The sequence below is a fragment of the Leuresthes tenuis genome, unplaced genomic scaffold, assembly GCF_036924035.1.
Source record: "Leuresthes tenuis unplaced genomic scaffold, fLeuTen1.0.hap1 SCAF_15, whole genome shotgun sequence".
Taxonomy (NCBI): Eukaryota; Metazoa; Chordata; class Actinopteri; order Atheriniformes; family Atherinopsidae; genus Leuresthes; species Leuresthes tenuis.
This window is the reverse complement of record NW_027325369.1, coordinates 942278-956665: the sequence shown is the minus strand read 5'-3', so window position 1 is coordinate 956665 and position 14388 is coordinate 942278. Positions and strand designations below refer to the sequence as shown.

The window sequence follows — 14388 nt, the reverse complement described above, 5'->3', positions numbered from 1 at the left end:
CGTGTCATCGGTTTGTCATGAAGGTGAATAAGGGTATTATTTTCCTGTAGTTGGCTTTCAGAGATGTAACATACTGTGTATTCTTGCACTGTAGAATCTGGTTGTGGGCAGGAAACCCAGCAGGTGTGACTGAGAGGTCATCTTCAGTCACTCTGCCATAGTCTGACAAACAGATGTGACTCTTCAGAAATACTTTAGGTCTCAATATTGAACAAATGAGTCATTATGCTTTATGCTACATATGAGGTAAAGGGTTTATCTCACAAAAAATGGTTGATTAATGGTTCCTTATTTAAACTAACAGTGCAGGTGATAATTAATATTATTCATAATTGTTTTATTTGGCATATACCTTGTTCAGTGTCCTGTTGATCCTCTCAGCAGTCTCCTTCACCATAAAATATCCACCACAATGACGAGATTACTTACAGAAAATGAACTGTTACGAATCCTAATGTAATGTACTCGAGTTTATAATATATTTAGAGAAACGACACAGTGAGCACAGAAAAACGTTTCATTTGCATCGATTTTCACCGGTAATACGCTTCATAACCGCTAGGCTCAGTTTGTTTACCTGTGCGCGTTCCCGCATGCACCCAAAGTTCATGACAGTGGACGGAAGTGACGTACGACACAGGTCCCGCCCACTTTCCACATTAAACCGGAAGTTGTGGACTCATCTCCGATCAAAACAAAAACACTTGAAAGCCGTTTGTCACTTCCGTCTCAGCAGAAATCTTCCGAACATGTCAGCGGTATCATGGAGCGTGTCAGAGAAGCCGTAGGAGCAGTTTTCGTTGCGGCTGGCTACCTTCCGCTGTGACATTTTAGCAGCTTAGCTCAGCGCTACCTGTCCATGGCGTCCTCAGCGGGACTGCCGCCTCTCGGCCCTGATCGTGTGGCTTCATCCTCCGCCTCTCACTCCGGAGGTAAGCTGCCCGTTCCTCGACAGTATCCCCATTCGGCTCACTCCACTCCGGGCTGTATGATGGTGGAGTCGGTGGACGACGCGGAGGGTCTGTACGTGGCGGTGGAGCGGTGTCCTCTGTGCAGCACGTCCCGCCGCAGACTCACCTGTGCCCGGTGCATCCAGGCCGGAGACTTCGTGTCCTTCGATGGGAAGAACACTGAGAGGTAAACCTGACTGTGAGGCAGTGAGATCTGACAGTATCTTTGTGCTAACAGGTGGTTCAGAGGTTAATATCGGCATGTCAAACATGAATGTGGCTCATTCTTGTTAAAAATTACAGTCATTTGCCTTCGTAATCGCAAAACTTGACTTTTTAGTATAATATTTTGATACTTGGATGTTTTTATTGATGACAGCTAGCTCTTAGCAGTTAGCCACCTTAGCAACTAGCAGGGTAGCTAACTGCCCTGCTACAGGCGCATGTGAGCACCCAAAATAACTCTTGTGAGGGGGTCGTTTCCCAATCTAGGCTTCAGGGGCCATCAAGGGTCCTTGAGAGGCTTCCAGATACCCCCCCCCCCAAAAAAAAACAACAAAAAACAACAACTAAGCAGCTTGTGTTGAGCAGAACTGATTCTTTGCGCTTGATGGTGTTTGTGTCTGCAGATACTCTGAGAAGCTGGGGCGGCTGAAGAAGCTGAAGGATGAGAAAGAGGAGTTGCAACAAAGGTAAAACCATTCAGGGCACACTGTAGCTGCTTTTAGCCTCTCAGGTGTTACTATTCAGAGACCTCTTTGAATTCTGGCTGATGACAGACACATAAAATAAATAAATGCTTTCATCATACCACAAAAAGGTGGATATAAAGTGGATTCCTCTGTCCTCACAGCGTTTTCCAGGCCATGGGCAGGAGGCTGCAGGCCGATGAGATGGTGAGTTCATAGAAGTTACTGCAACATCTTCCCCTGGACCTGTTTTTTTTTTTTTTTTTTTTAAACCAAGGAGATGCAGGAACTTCTATTACTGCCTCAAATAACCCGAGTTAGTGGAAAGTTCAGTTTATTCGTCGATGTTTGTGAGTCTTATGTATATTTGATTTAAAAAGTGCTGTTTAGAGAAATGAGTGTAGCTGAGATCCAAAAGTGGGTAATGGTCGGCCTCTCTGACAACAGTTTCCTCAACGGTTAAAGCCCCTTCTCACCGGCAGCCTCTCAGCACTTTGCCACTGTGGGCTGACCATTAGCCACCTTTGGATTTCGGCCCTGCTGCAGAATAAACTGACGAGCTACTGTTGTCTCTCAGAAATGGAAGATCATGCTGTGCAAGATAAAGATTGGCCAGCTAAAGGAAGCAGTCGCCTGGGGCAACGAGGAGGTGAAGAGTGGTGAGTCTGCCTCAGGGATTTGAGTTATTGTGCCTGTTCATCGTTGGGTGCCAACATGTGTCCTGTACGATCAGATTACAAGTGGGTGGCCCTAAACGCGTGTGCACACCTGCCATTCCTCTGCAGCCAGAGTGACCACTCGTGATCACATTTCATTACCTGCTATTTATACAAATAAGCATGTCATATGGGCCACTGTTGGCCAGCCGTCTGCTGATCAACATGATATGCTTCAGCTGCATTTACCTGGTGCCTGTTCATAACTGAAGTCATCTCAAGGCACTTTAAGAGATGCCAACTTCATCAAATTCATGACAATCTAATCCATTAAAATCCTGTTAGTCCAATTCATATGCTGCCAACTCATACAAAGTTGTCTCGCTATTGAAACCAGCACGAGGAAATGTTGGCTAAACACCTTTTAGCAGGAAGAAACGTCCACCAGAACCAGGAAGGGTCCATCTGCCTGGACCAGCTGGGGCTGAGAGGACAGGAAAGAGGGGACAACAAGCAGCGTAACACCAGGCCAGAGACACCTGCTGAGAGAGAGAAACACAAGTTAATGACAGCAATGATGTCATCTGTACATGGAGGGAGGAGAGGTGCATCATGGGAGCTCCCCCAGCAGGCTGGGCCTATAGCAGCAGAACTATGGGATGTTTCAGGCTCACCTGAGCCATCCCTAACTATAAGCTTTATCAGAAAGGAAAGTTTCAGCCTGATCTTAAAGGTAGAGAGGGTGTCTGCTTCCTGAAGCCAAACTGGCAGCTGGTTCCACAGAGAGGGGCCTGATAACTGAAGGCTCTGCCTCCCATTCTGCTTTAGGGGCCTGATAACTGAAGGCTCTGCCTCCCATTCTGCTTTTAGGGGCCTGATAACTGAAGGCTCTGCCTCTTGTTCTGCTTTTAGGGGCCTGATAACTGAAGGCTCTGCCTCCCATTCTGCTTTTAGGGGCCTGATAACTGAAGGCTCTGCCTCTTGTTCTGCTTTTAGGGGCCTGATAACTGAAGGCTCTGCCTCCCATTCTGCTTTTAGGGGCCTGATAACTGAAGGCTCTGCCTCCCATTCTGCTTTTAGGGGCCTGATAACTGAAGGCTCTGCCTCCCATTCTGCTTTTAGGGGCCTGATAACTGAAGGCTCTGCCTCCCATTCTGCTTTTAGGGGCCTGATAACTGAAGGCTCTGCCTCCCATTCTGCTTTTAGGGGCCTGATAACTGAAGGCTCTGCCTCCCATTCTGCTTTTAGGGGCCTGATAACTGAAGGCTCTGCCTCCCATTCTGCTTTTAGGGGCCTGATAACTGAAGGCTCTGCCTCCCAGTCTGCTTTTAGAAACTCTGGGAACCACAAGGAAACCTGCAGCCTGGGCCTATAGCAGCTTAACTACGGGATGTTTCAGGCTCATCCCTAACTATAAGCTTTATCAGAAAGGAGTCTGGTTAAGAGTGAAGGTGTCTGTGCACCTCTGCTGTTAATCACAGACTGAAGCTTTAAACCACTGAAATGCTGACAGCTCACCATCAGCTGTCTTCTGCACAGCTTACCTGTGTTCTCCTGCTTTGTAGAAACGGATGCAACATACAGTTGGACGTTAGAGATTGTGGTGATTTGATGGGTGCAAAGCATTTTCCAATGTGGACCACAGCGGTCCAGTCAACGCCAACAACAATCAGAACTAAATTAAACTGAGGCGACTCGCCTTTAAAGCCTCCAAATATTCTGCTAATCAATCAACCAACAGTCCAGTTCAGTGAAACCTTTTGCCCGTAGGAATACACTGAATGAAAATATAAAGGCAACACTCGTGTATCTGGTGCGGAGGAGATGTGTTGCACTGCATTTAAGAGCCTTTTATTATCTCAGCAGAGGAGAAGTGCTCACTAGCACACATTTCGACGGATTTGTGAACAACATTTGAGAGAAATGGGTCTGTTGTGAATGTAGAAAATGTTTCAGATCTTTGAGTTCAGCTCATGAAAAATGGGAGCAAAAACAAAAGTTCAGTGTCGTTCCACAGATTGTATCCAACAGTTGTGCCTCATTTTGACACTGCATTCACAGGCTGTATTCTTCCTGGAAACGGGGAAAACATTCTAGTGGTATCTTGCTACTTGTGTGGGGTCATGTCTTTGGATGCCTCCTCAGCCCGTCCTGAGCATGTTCTCACTTTAGTTCTGTCCATCTGTGAACCAATGAGTTTGGACACATGTTGGCACCAGGGTTGAACCGCCTCTAATCATCATCATCTGTGTGTTCTGGTCCAGTGGCATGAGTCTGAGCTCCAGCTTCTCTCCCCCTGCTGCAGATAAGGAGCTTCTCCTGCGCTCTCAGGAGGAGGCTCAGCGGCTGCAGCGCCGGGCAGTGCGTCACCAGGAGAAAAGGGACAAAATTGAGCGACACAACCGGCGTCTGGTGGAGCTGTTGGAGAGACGCACTCGAGAGCAGCAGAGCAGACTGAGCCAGCTGGCAGCTCTCAGGCGAGACCACATCTTGGAGCTCACCACCCACATTTTCTCCATGCAGGAGGAGAAGCAGGGCAGCAGGTCAGCAAATACAAAGGGCACAGCAGGAGGCAGCAGCTCCCTGTTCAGGATCTGTTTCAGATCAAACGTCGGGGTGCAGCAGCTGGATTAGCTCACCGTTTGATTTCTCTGCTTGCTGTGATCAGAAAATAGTCTAATTTCTCTGTCTTTGCTGTAGCAGCATGCATCTGTCTTCTTGAAATGATGTTAATAGACCTGCCTGTGTGGCCACAGTACAGTGTTTTATCAAGGGATTAGCTGTTCTATTGGAAGGCAGGATTCCTTGTTGTTGTGCTCTTTGCCTTCTTTGCCTTCACACTCAAAAAGTCTCTGGTTGTGCATAAATTCTCTCTGCTTTACCTTAAAACTGGTTGTCTGCTCAGATTCACTGCATGTGGACCCTGCTTTTCTGCACCACCTCTCAAACTCAACCCAATCCACAGTGTGGGCTGCAAAATGCCTTAAAAACTGTGACTTTGGTGAGCCAGTTCTCAGTTTTGAGACTGATGTGCAGCGGTGATCATAGCGAGTGATCCAGCTGGACTGTGCCAGCACAAGTGAACACACCACACCGCTCTGCGATGCCGACATGCTGCTGTGTGTTAGGACATGCTGACGCAGCGTTTAGCTGTCACCGGTGGCTTAATGAGACCTTTTTTTTGCTTTGTTTTTGTGCTAGTAAGGTGAAAAAAGTGTGAAAAATGGCTGCAAATAACTGAGTTGGAATGATATTTCCTTCTTTGTTTAACTCAAAGTCAGAAGGTGCTAATCTTTAGTGCTTCAATCATTTTTTTTTCTTGGAGACAGATGATTACCTCCACTTTTAGTCACAGAGGAAAGCAATAATTCTGGATTTTAAAAAGTCAGCTGGGCCTCATCAGGACAGCTGTCAATCTTCCCAGGAGTGGACGTCCCAGCAAGTTCACCCCAAGGTGAAGAAGCCCAGAGCTACATCTCAGACTCTACAGGCCTCAGTTAGCATGCTAAAGGTTAAAGGTCATACATCTCAGACTCTACAGGCCTCAGTTAGCATGTTAAAGGTTAAAGGTCATACATCTCAGACTCTACAGGCCTCAGTTAGCATGTTAAAGGTTAAAGGTCATACATCTCAGACTCTACAGGCCTCAGTTAGCATGTTAAAGGTTAAAGGTCATACATCTCAGACTCTACAGGCCTCAGTTAGCATGTTAAAGGTTAAAGGTCATACATCTCAGACTCTACAGGCCTCAGTTAGCATGTTAAAGGTTAAAGGTCATACATCTCAGACTCTACAGGCCTCAGTTAGCATGCTAAAGGTTAAAGGTCACCCCAAGGTGAAAAAGCCCAGAGCTACATCTCAGACTCTACAGGCCTCAGTTAGCATGTTAAAGGTTAAAGGTCACCCCAAGGTGAAAAAGCCCAGAGCTACATCTCAGACTCTACAGGCCTCAGTTAGCATGCTAAAGGTTAAAGGTCACCCCAAGGTGAAGAAGCCCAGAGCTACATCTCTGACTCTACAGGCCTCAGTTAGCATGTTAAAGGTTAAAGGTCACCCCAAGGTGAAAAAGCCCAGAGCTACATCTCAGACTCTACAGGCCTCAGTTAGCATGTTAAAGGTTAAAGGTCACCCCAAGGTGAAAAAGCCCAGAGCTACATCTCAGACTCTACAGGCCTCAGTTAGCATGCTAAAGGTTAAAGGTCACCCCAAGGTGAAGAAGCCCAGAGCTACATCTCAGACTCTACAGGCCTCAGTTAGCATGCTAAAGGTTAAAGGTCACCCCAAGGTGAAGAAGCCCAGAGCTACATCTCTGACTCTACAGGCCTCAGTTAGCATGTTAAAGGTTAAAGTTCACGACAGCACAGTTAGAAAAAGACTGAACAAGGATGGCTTGTTTGGAAGGGCTGCAGGAGAAAGCCTCTTCTCGTAAGGCTAAAGCCGGACAGATTTCCCTTGACATGCATGTGTGTAAACACCTTGGTGTTCAGTTTTCCCTCTGCCCCTGTGTTTGTCTGTCAGAGACCCTGCAGATGTTGTGGCGGAGTGCGATCCTGCTCTTACATCCAGCACAGTGACTGAGCTAGCTGAGGCTCGGAGGACAACCTACCTGTCAGGACGCTGGATCTGGGATGACCAGAATGGAGAAACCAGCATCAGCATCACAGGGCCTCCTGTCTCTTTGCCCAGCAATGGAGACTGTTCAGCCTACTACAGCTGGATGGAGGAGAAGAGCACCAGTCAGGGCCCAGGTGAGCAGCAATTCATTTGGTTCACTTTGGTTTCCTTGAAATAATCTACGGGTACCTTACAGAGATGGCTAATGAGTTGAATTCCCATCCAGCTCCATACACTGCAGTCATAATCAACATGGTTGTATTTATAAAAAGCCAGTTTGTAAAAAGGTTTAGAGGACGGGAAAGAGACGCCAACAAATACAACAGCACCAGGGCAGGGATACCTGCAAGTTCTGGACAACAGTAACACTTTCTTTGTTTTTTTAGCCCTCATTTGACCAGCAATGTCCCACTGATGGAAGAGCTCTTCCAGGGAGTCCTAGTCCAGATGGCAGCATAAAACAGAATTATATGTCTGTTTAAAAGCATCATCAAATGTTGATTCAATGCAGTGCAACATATAGGGTTAAAATAAGACGGGACCATACCAACTAAATCAAAAACTGTTTCTCCTCCAGTTAAAGACGCCATACAGCACCAGCAAGTTTCCTTTAAAACACTGTTAAAAGTATGTTATTCTGTAAGGTCTGTAAGCTGATGCTATATTAAAGTTTATTTAGTTTTTTATGGATTAAATTACCATATTCTTCGGGCTATAAAACACACGGCGTTTTAAGCTGCAATATCAGTGATTGACTGCTAACGGCTCTATTTTCATGCATAAAGCGCATTAAATGAAACAAAACTCACTTGTTGTGCTGCGTGACTGATGGCGTTCAGTTTGAAATCCTCTTCGTCAGCACTTCTCTTAACTGGAGCCATTTTTGGGGCAGCGAGTCTAGAAAATGAATGAATGCACACACCTTAATATGTTGAAGCTCAGATCGTATTACTCCGCCAGGCTCCTGACTACGGTGGCCTGAATGCTCAATCCATCGAGCAGTGCAGCTTGGTAGCTAACCAAGACCGTGCTAAAACATTTTGACAGATTTATGAGCGCCGAGTACCACATAAAACCGGTTCTAGGTCAGAAAGCACAACCAGAATTAATCCATACATTAGGCACACTGTCGCTTTTTGAGAAAATTCCAGGATTTTAAGTGCGTGTTATGGTCCGAAAAATACGGTGACTGATTGATTTTCAAGTTGTTTTTCTGTTTTAGTCTTTTTATATTCTCAAGGTTTAAATGTGCAAATTCAAAGCATGACACAAAAAACTAAAGCCGGGTCTTAAACTGAAGGCTGCCCTTTTGTTCCTGCAGAGCTGGACCACATTAACCCAGCTCACACCATCAGTGCTGCCCTCTGCTACGCCACGCAGCTCGTCACCATACTGTCTCACATCCTGGACGTCAACTTGCCCAAGAAGCTCTGCAACAGGTAGGACGAACACACCTGCTGGCTTTGCAGGTCGGATGGGACCCAAAGGACCATGTGTCTGATAACTGTTCACTTGTGTGTCGTTCTCAGTGAGTTTTGTGGAGAAAACCTCAGCCGGTATCGTTTCACCAGATCCCTGAGCAAGCTCAACACCAACATCCTCCACCTCTGCTTCTCACAGGTCTGACACACCAAACTGACAAGAACACCTTCGAGTAAAGACTTTAAGCCTCTGCTCAGCAGAAGCACAACACTGAGCTGGATGCAGTCGGATTCAGCCTCTCTTCGGAGCTGCCACTAACCGTTCTGATGGAGTAGAACTAATCAGCCGATTGTTTTCTCAGTCAATGAGTAGTTCAGCCCTGAGAACATGTTGTTTCTTATTCTTTGTGGAAGGAAACATTTAGACTAGTTCTTTTCCTCTTGGTTTCCTTCCAAACTGGGTTAAAAGTAGCATGTTTTGTGCAAGATGAAGGAAAGTGGAATCATAACAGCAGTATTCACCGTTTTAGAAAGACTTGATTCTCTCTTGTTAGAATGATAACACGGCTCCTGTTTTGTGTGCGTTTAGCATGTCGACAGTGATAAGCTCCACCCTCATCACACCCTCAGGAACATAATGTTTCTGGTTGCCCCCGACAACGACAGCTTGGGCAGGTGAGCACAAACTTCCTCTGGTCTTTGCTTTGGCATTAGTGTGCCGGTCTGTACTGTGGGGGTCACTGGTGTGAAGCTACTCGGGATGGACTGAGGACACAGAACTCGTGTCCACAGATAATCTGAACACGTCTGTCCTGGATCACCTGGTGGGACTCTACACAAGCAGTTGATCTAACCCCAGAATGTTTCCTCATGTGCTAAAAGAAGCTTTAAGACTTAAAGGGTGAATTATTTAGAGAAAACCTTCTGCAGAGACGGTGAACAAAGCAGCTGTGAGCTCTGCTCCAAAGCTCCAGGTCTGTCCTGGGTTACAGCTTTTCACAAACCTGAATCATCTATTTGACAGCCGTACATGGCAGGCTGTGCACTTTGGTGCTGTGCACTTTGGTGCTGTGCAGCTGGCCACTTTAACCCGAGGACACGACGTGGAAGCTCCTGTCAAGTGAAGTTAGAGCTAAGAAGGCTGGCTGTATTTGAAATAATTCCAGTTCCATGCTGGCTCCAGTCAGCTTAAAGAGGTACCATGATCTCCCTCAGAAGAAGCAGCAGAATGCCTTCAGCGTTTGTTTGAGGCTCATAAGGATTGAATGATCTGATACTTCCAGCAGAAATCTATGCAAAGCAAGGAGTTGCTTTTTTTGTTTCCTGCTCTGTTATGAAACTACTGGAGGACATTTAGTCCAGACCGGATGTGTCTGGGTGTGAAAGGTAGACCTGCTCTGCCTGGGCAGAGCCTTAAACTAACGGAACAGTCAGGAAACATCCTTGAAATGGTGAAAATGAGACGGGTGGAGAAGCATTTTGTTCCATGACTTCTGAGCCCTGGGAAATGGTCACTGGTGTCCACACCTGAGAAAGCTGCGGTTGATACCTGCTAACTTGTTCTATCTGTTGGCTTCAGGACGGGTCCATTTGAGGTGAGTGCTGACCTGGAGGAGTCGATGGAGTTTGTGGAGCCGGAGGAGGCGGGGCCGACAGAGGAGAGTGGCGACGAGGCGGTGACAGACGAGGAGACGGACCTGGGCACAGACTGGGAGACGGTGCCCAGCCCACGATTCTGTGACATCCCCTCTCAGGTAGGGACACTTTTTAAACTACTGAAGAGACTAAACGAGTCCTGGTCCGCGTATCCTGGCTGTAAAACAGAAGCTGCAGCATCTGCAGGTTGTATTTTTAACCCAGTTTCAGGTGAATAACAGAGACTGTTCAACTAAGAACAATTTAAATGTCACAGATTTTACATCAAATGTCAGAGATGGTAAAAGGCAGGAAGATGTCAGCTGCCAAGTTTGGAAAATGCCACCGTTGGTTATCTTATGCAAGCAGCAAATCCCTGCATGGCTCCACATTGTGTTGAGTCAGACTCCTCTGAAGAGATGAATTTTTCACAGAATACAGTGCTTTGTAAAGCTACTGAAGCAATGAAAGACTGTGTTCAGTTGGGTACCTTAATGCCACATCCTGAGGGAATGGTTCCATGCAACAGGGCCTGGAGTCGGGATGGAGAGAAAAATACTTTTTCCAGAGTCTGTTTGGGGTGAAGTTTACATTTCAACAATACCACAACCCAAGAACATGCCAAGACCCCAATCTGGAGCTGAATCCAGCAGAGCATCTCCGAGGGCCGGAGAATGACTGCACTGACCCAACTGAGCCTGAATGTTGCTGCCAGGAAGGGAAACTTCCAAAGGAAGGCTGTGCTGGACCCAGATGTAGTTCTTCAAAGTAAAACTTGATTTATTTACAAAAGGAGAACAAAAGGTGCGGCTGAGCCGGATACAAGAAATCTTAACAGTGGAATAAATAGACAAGACAAGACTATGGCTATGGAAAATACGGCAAAACCTGAACAAACATGAACCTGAAGCATGCAGTGAGGTGAGGATTCTGCAGTGACTGAAAGGAAACCAGGAGACTAAATACTGTGGAGGGAGTGATCAGTGAACAATGAGCCAGGTGGCAGGGGAAAACATGACCAGAACATAACCTGATTAAACATAAACTGTGACGGTGCTAAGGTTTTAGGATCATTAACCCGGCTCTGAAGTCACAAAACACTCCATTTTCTTTGTGTATTGATGAGAAAAAGAAAAACTGAATCCTTTTTGAGAGGAGTCGGCGCTCTAAATGACATATAAACCTTCCCTCGGTGTATTTCTGCTACTTTCATGCTGCTTGTTTTTTAATTTTTAAGGGAAAAAAGACTGCTGTGCATCACAGAACAGCCCAACATTGTGGAATGTTGTTCACATGATGTTCTGCATATATCAGTTTGTAAGAAAACAGGATTTAACCCTTCCTCTACCCCTCTCCCTCTTCTCCTTCCTCCTCCTTCAGTCTATGGATCTTTCCCAGAGTGCACTGCAGGTTTCCCAGCCCTCGGCTCCTTCCGGGGGGATGATCTCGTCGGCCGCTGCGTCGGTCACCTCTTGGTTCAGAGCCTACACTGGCCAGCGTTGACCCGACCTCACTGCCTCTGACTCTGGGCTGCTTTGGAGCAGGCGGGCTGAGGTCCACGGAAACTGACTTTGTATTGTTTTATCTATGGAGCCTGTCTTCTCCGGATGGATCAGAATCGCACCACACAGGTGTGTCTGAGCTGTTTGGTCAGCTGATTTCGCAGTTTTAAAAAGATCAGTCCTGGAGGTTAATGTGCTGAAATGTTTCACTTCCTGTGAGGTCATCTCCGCTTGATGTTCATCCTTTGGAGTTTTACCAGCTGTTAGATACACTAAATGTTCAACTGACTTTGACTTTTCCATAAAAATGACTTTCCTCAAGTATGTTGAAGGCGTAGTAAACGGTTGACACTGTGTCACGTAGTCATAATAAGGGATTGTACAAGTTCAATCTGTCTTTATTTACACACCTTGGTTAGGCTGGTTAGTATTATTTGCCTGCTGGCCTCAGACCAGTTACCTTGTGCCTCCTCCAGAGTCTCAGTGTGAGATTTCAAAGATGACCGAGACAGTCGAGAAGCTGGAACACTTAACTCACATTGCTGTCTAAAAGCCGTGTTGATGTACTGACTGAGTGGGATACACCAGTTAACCTGAGGCTCCAACTGTTCAGAGGTTTCTCAAAGTTGTTGATGTCTCCTGAAAACGAGGCTTGTGAGGTTGCTGCGGGTCTGAAAGGGAGCTCTGCCTGAGCAGGGCTGACTCGACCGCTGTCATCTGCTCGCCACGAAGGGAAATCAATGCATCTTTTTTGTGTAGTTTCCATTTTATTTGTTTTAGTCACATGTTTGATGATGAGAGGGAAACGCAAATCGGACATTGGTTGCCACGGTGATAAGGAAACAGCATCCGAACCACTTGGAATCAGCTGGAATGTTTTCATTTGAAATAAAATCTGTTTACTGGTCTCTGAAGCTTTTGAAGTAAATGCATATTTTTGCTCCTCATGTCACACAGACTGTAAACCAATCGGTGCCCTGTCACCCAAAAAAATAGCGTGACGCTTTCATCTGGATCCAGTGGGATTTTTCAGTGTTTTAGTATGCAAACCACGATAGAGTATTAATTAATCACTTTGCTCTTCATTTTTCTTACTTGTTGTGTCGATGCATCTGTCACCACAATTCCAGCTGTTTCAAGTCAGCTGTAAATTATTTTATTTTTTTCCTGAGTACTTTACAATCTGAGATGTACACCGATCACAGCGTTCTGTTACAGAGACTTGAACATGTTATTGGGATTAAAGGAACTGCATTAGGCTGGTTTAACTCATATTTATCTGATAGATTCCAGTTTGTTCTTGTAAATGAAGAATCTTCCTCACACAACAGAGTAAGTCATGGAGTTCCTCAGGGTTCTGTGCTTGGACAGATTCTTTTTACTTTATACATGCTTCCATTAGGTAACATTATTAGACAGCATGGCATAAATTTCCATTGTTATGCTGATGATAGTCAGCTGTACTTATCTATGAAACCAGATGAAACCTACAGGTTGGTCAGGCTACAAGCCTGTCTTAAAGACATAAAGACCTGGATGACTCAGAACTTTCTGCTTTTAAATTCAGACAAAACTGAAGTTGTTCTCTTTGGACCTGAGCGCTTCAGGGAGAAACTGTCTGGTTAGGTATAACGTGTCCTGTTTTATTCAAAGTCACATTATTCTTAAGGTTTTTAATCGAACAATTCAGATGTGATTACAGTGCACATTCCTGACTTAAAGTATTTTTTCCTTATATTTCAGTTCCACTATGAGGAAATTACAGCAAGTTTTGTCCACAGTTCCCCTCATTTCAGGTGTTTGTGCTGCCTCCGGTGTATTTCATTGCTTCATCAGTGCAGGGATAAGACACCTCTGCTTGCTTCTACAGTTTGGAGTCTGTAGTTGTTCAATATGAGGAGAGAAGCTGTGCCAATGAAAGTCAAGGAGGCTGATATGAGGCTGAAAAATAAGAATAAACCCTTTAGAAACATGGGTCAAACCTTGGGATTACCAAAATGAACTGCCTGGAATAACATTAGAAAGAAAGAATGCTCTGGTGAGCTCTGTGATCACAAAGGGACTGGTCGGCCAAAGAAGACAAAGGAATCCTCACTGTGGTAAAGAAGAATCCTCAAAGGCCCGTCCAACGGATCAGAACCATCTGCAGGAGGCAGGTGTGTCTCTGTCAGAGACGACTGTCCACAGAAGACTTCATGAGCAGAAGCACTGAGGCTACATGCTACATGCTAACCACTAGTTAGCCACAGAAACACAGAGGCTACACTGCTACATGCTAACCGCTAGTTAGCCACAGAAACAGGATGGACACGTCACAGTTTGCCAAAAAGTCCTTAAAGGAGCTGCAGAGTTCTGGAAAAAGGTGTTCTGGACCCAGATGAACCTGCATCAGAGTGATGGCAGGAAGAAAGAGTGGAGACCAACAGGAACCAAGATCCAAAGCATAGCAGCTGCTCTGCTGAACACGGTGGTGGGGGTGTGATGGCGTGGCCATGTTTGGCTGCCACAGGTTCTGCTGCCGCAGGTTCTGCTGCCGCAGGTTCTGGCTGCCACAGGTTCTGCTGCCGCAGGTTCTGGCTGCCACAGGTTCTGCTCACTTATCTTCACTGATGATGGAGCTGCTGATGGCAGCTGCACAATGACCTCTGAGCTGGATACAAACATCTGATCCCAAACATCCTGCTAATTCCTGCTCAGGACCCAGGAAGGGTGGCCATCCGCCTCGACCAGCTGGGGTTTGAGAAGACAGAAAAGAGGGAAAAGAGGGGGGAAAAACACCATAACACCATTCAAAGGATACCTGCTGGAACAGGGAAACACAAGTTAATAACCACAATAATGTCACATGGACATAAAATCATTTGAGAAATTAAACGGGGGGGGGGGGGGGGGGGGAAGGTGTGACAGATGAGGTCCCCCAG

General features: G+C 46.1%; 2 protein-coding genes across 2 annotated transcripts in view; one reads left to right on the top strand and one right to left on the bottom strand.

Moving 5' to 3' along the window:
* Nucleotides 1-14388, bottom strand: part of jmjd7 (jumonji domain containing 7) — a 172935-nt gene that overhangs the window by 35119 nt on the left and 123428 nt on the right. The gene's annotated exons all lie outside the window — the stretch shown is intronic.
* atg14 (autophagy related 14) lies at nt 646-12765 on the top strand. The gene is made up of 11 exons (XM_072365302.1): nt 646-1137; nt 1580-1642; nt 1804-1846; nt 2217-2298; nt 4601-4838; nt 6814-7043; nt 8231-8348; nt 8439-8529; nt 8920-9005; nt 9910-10084; nt 11346-12765. The coding sequence occupies exons 1-11, from the start codon at nt 860-862 to the stop codon at nt 11466-11468; spliced, it is 1527 nt and encodes a 508-aa protein (XP_072221403.1). The 5' UTR covers nt 646-859; the 3' UTR covers nt 11469-12765.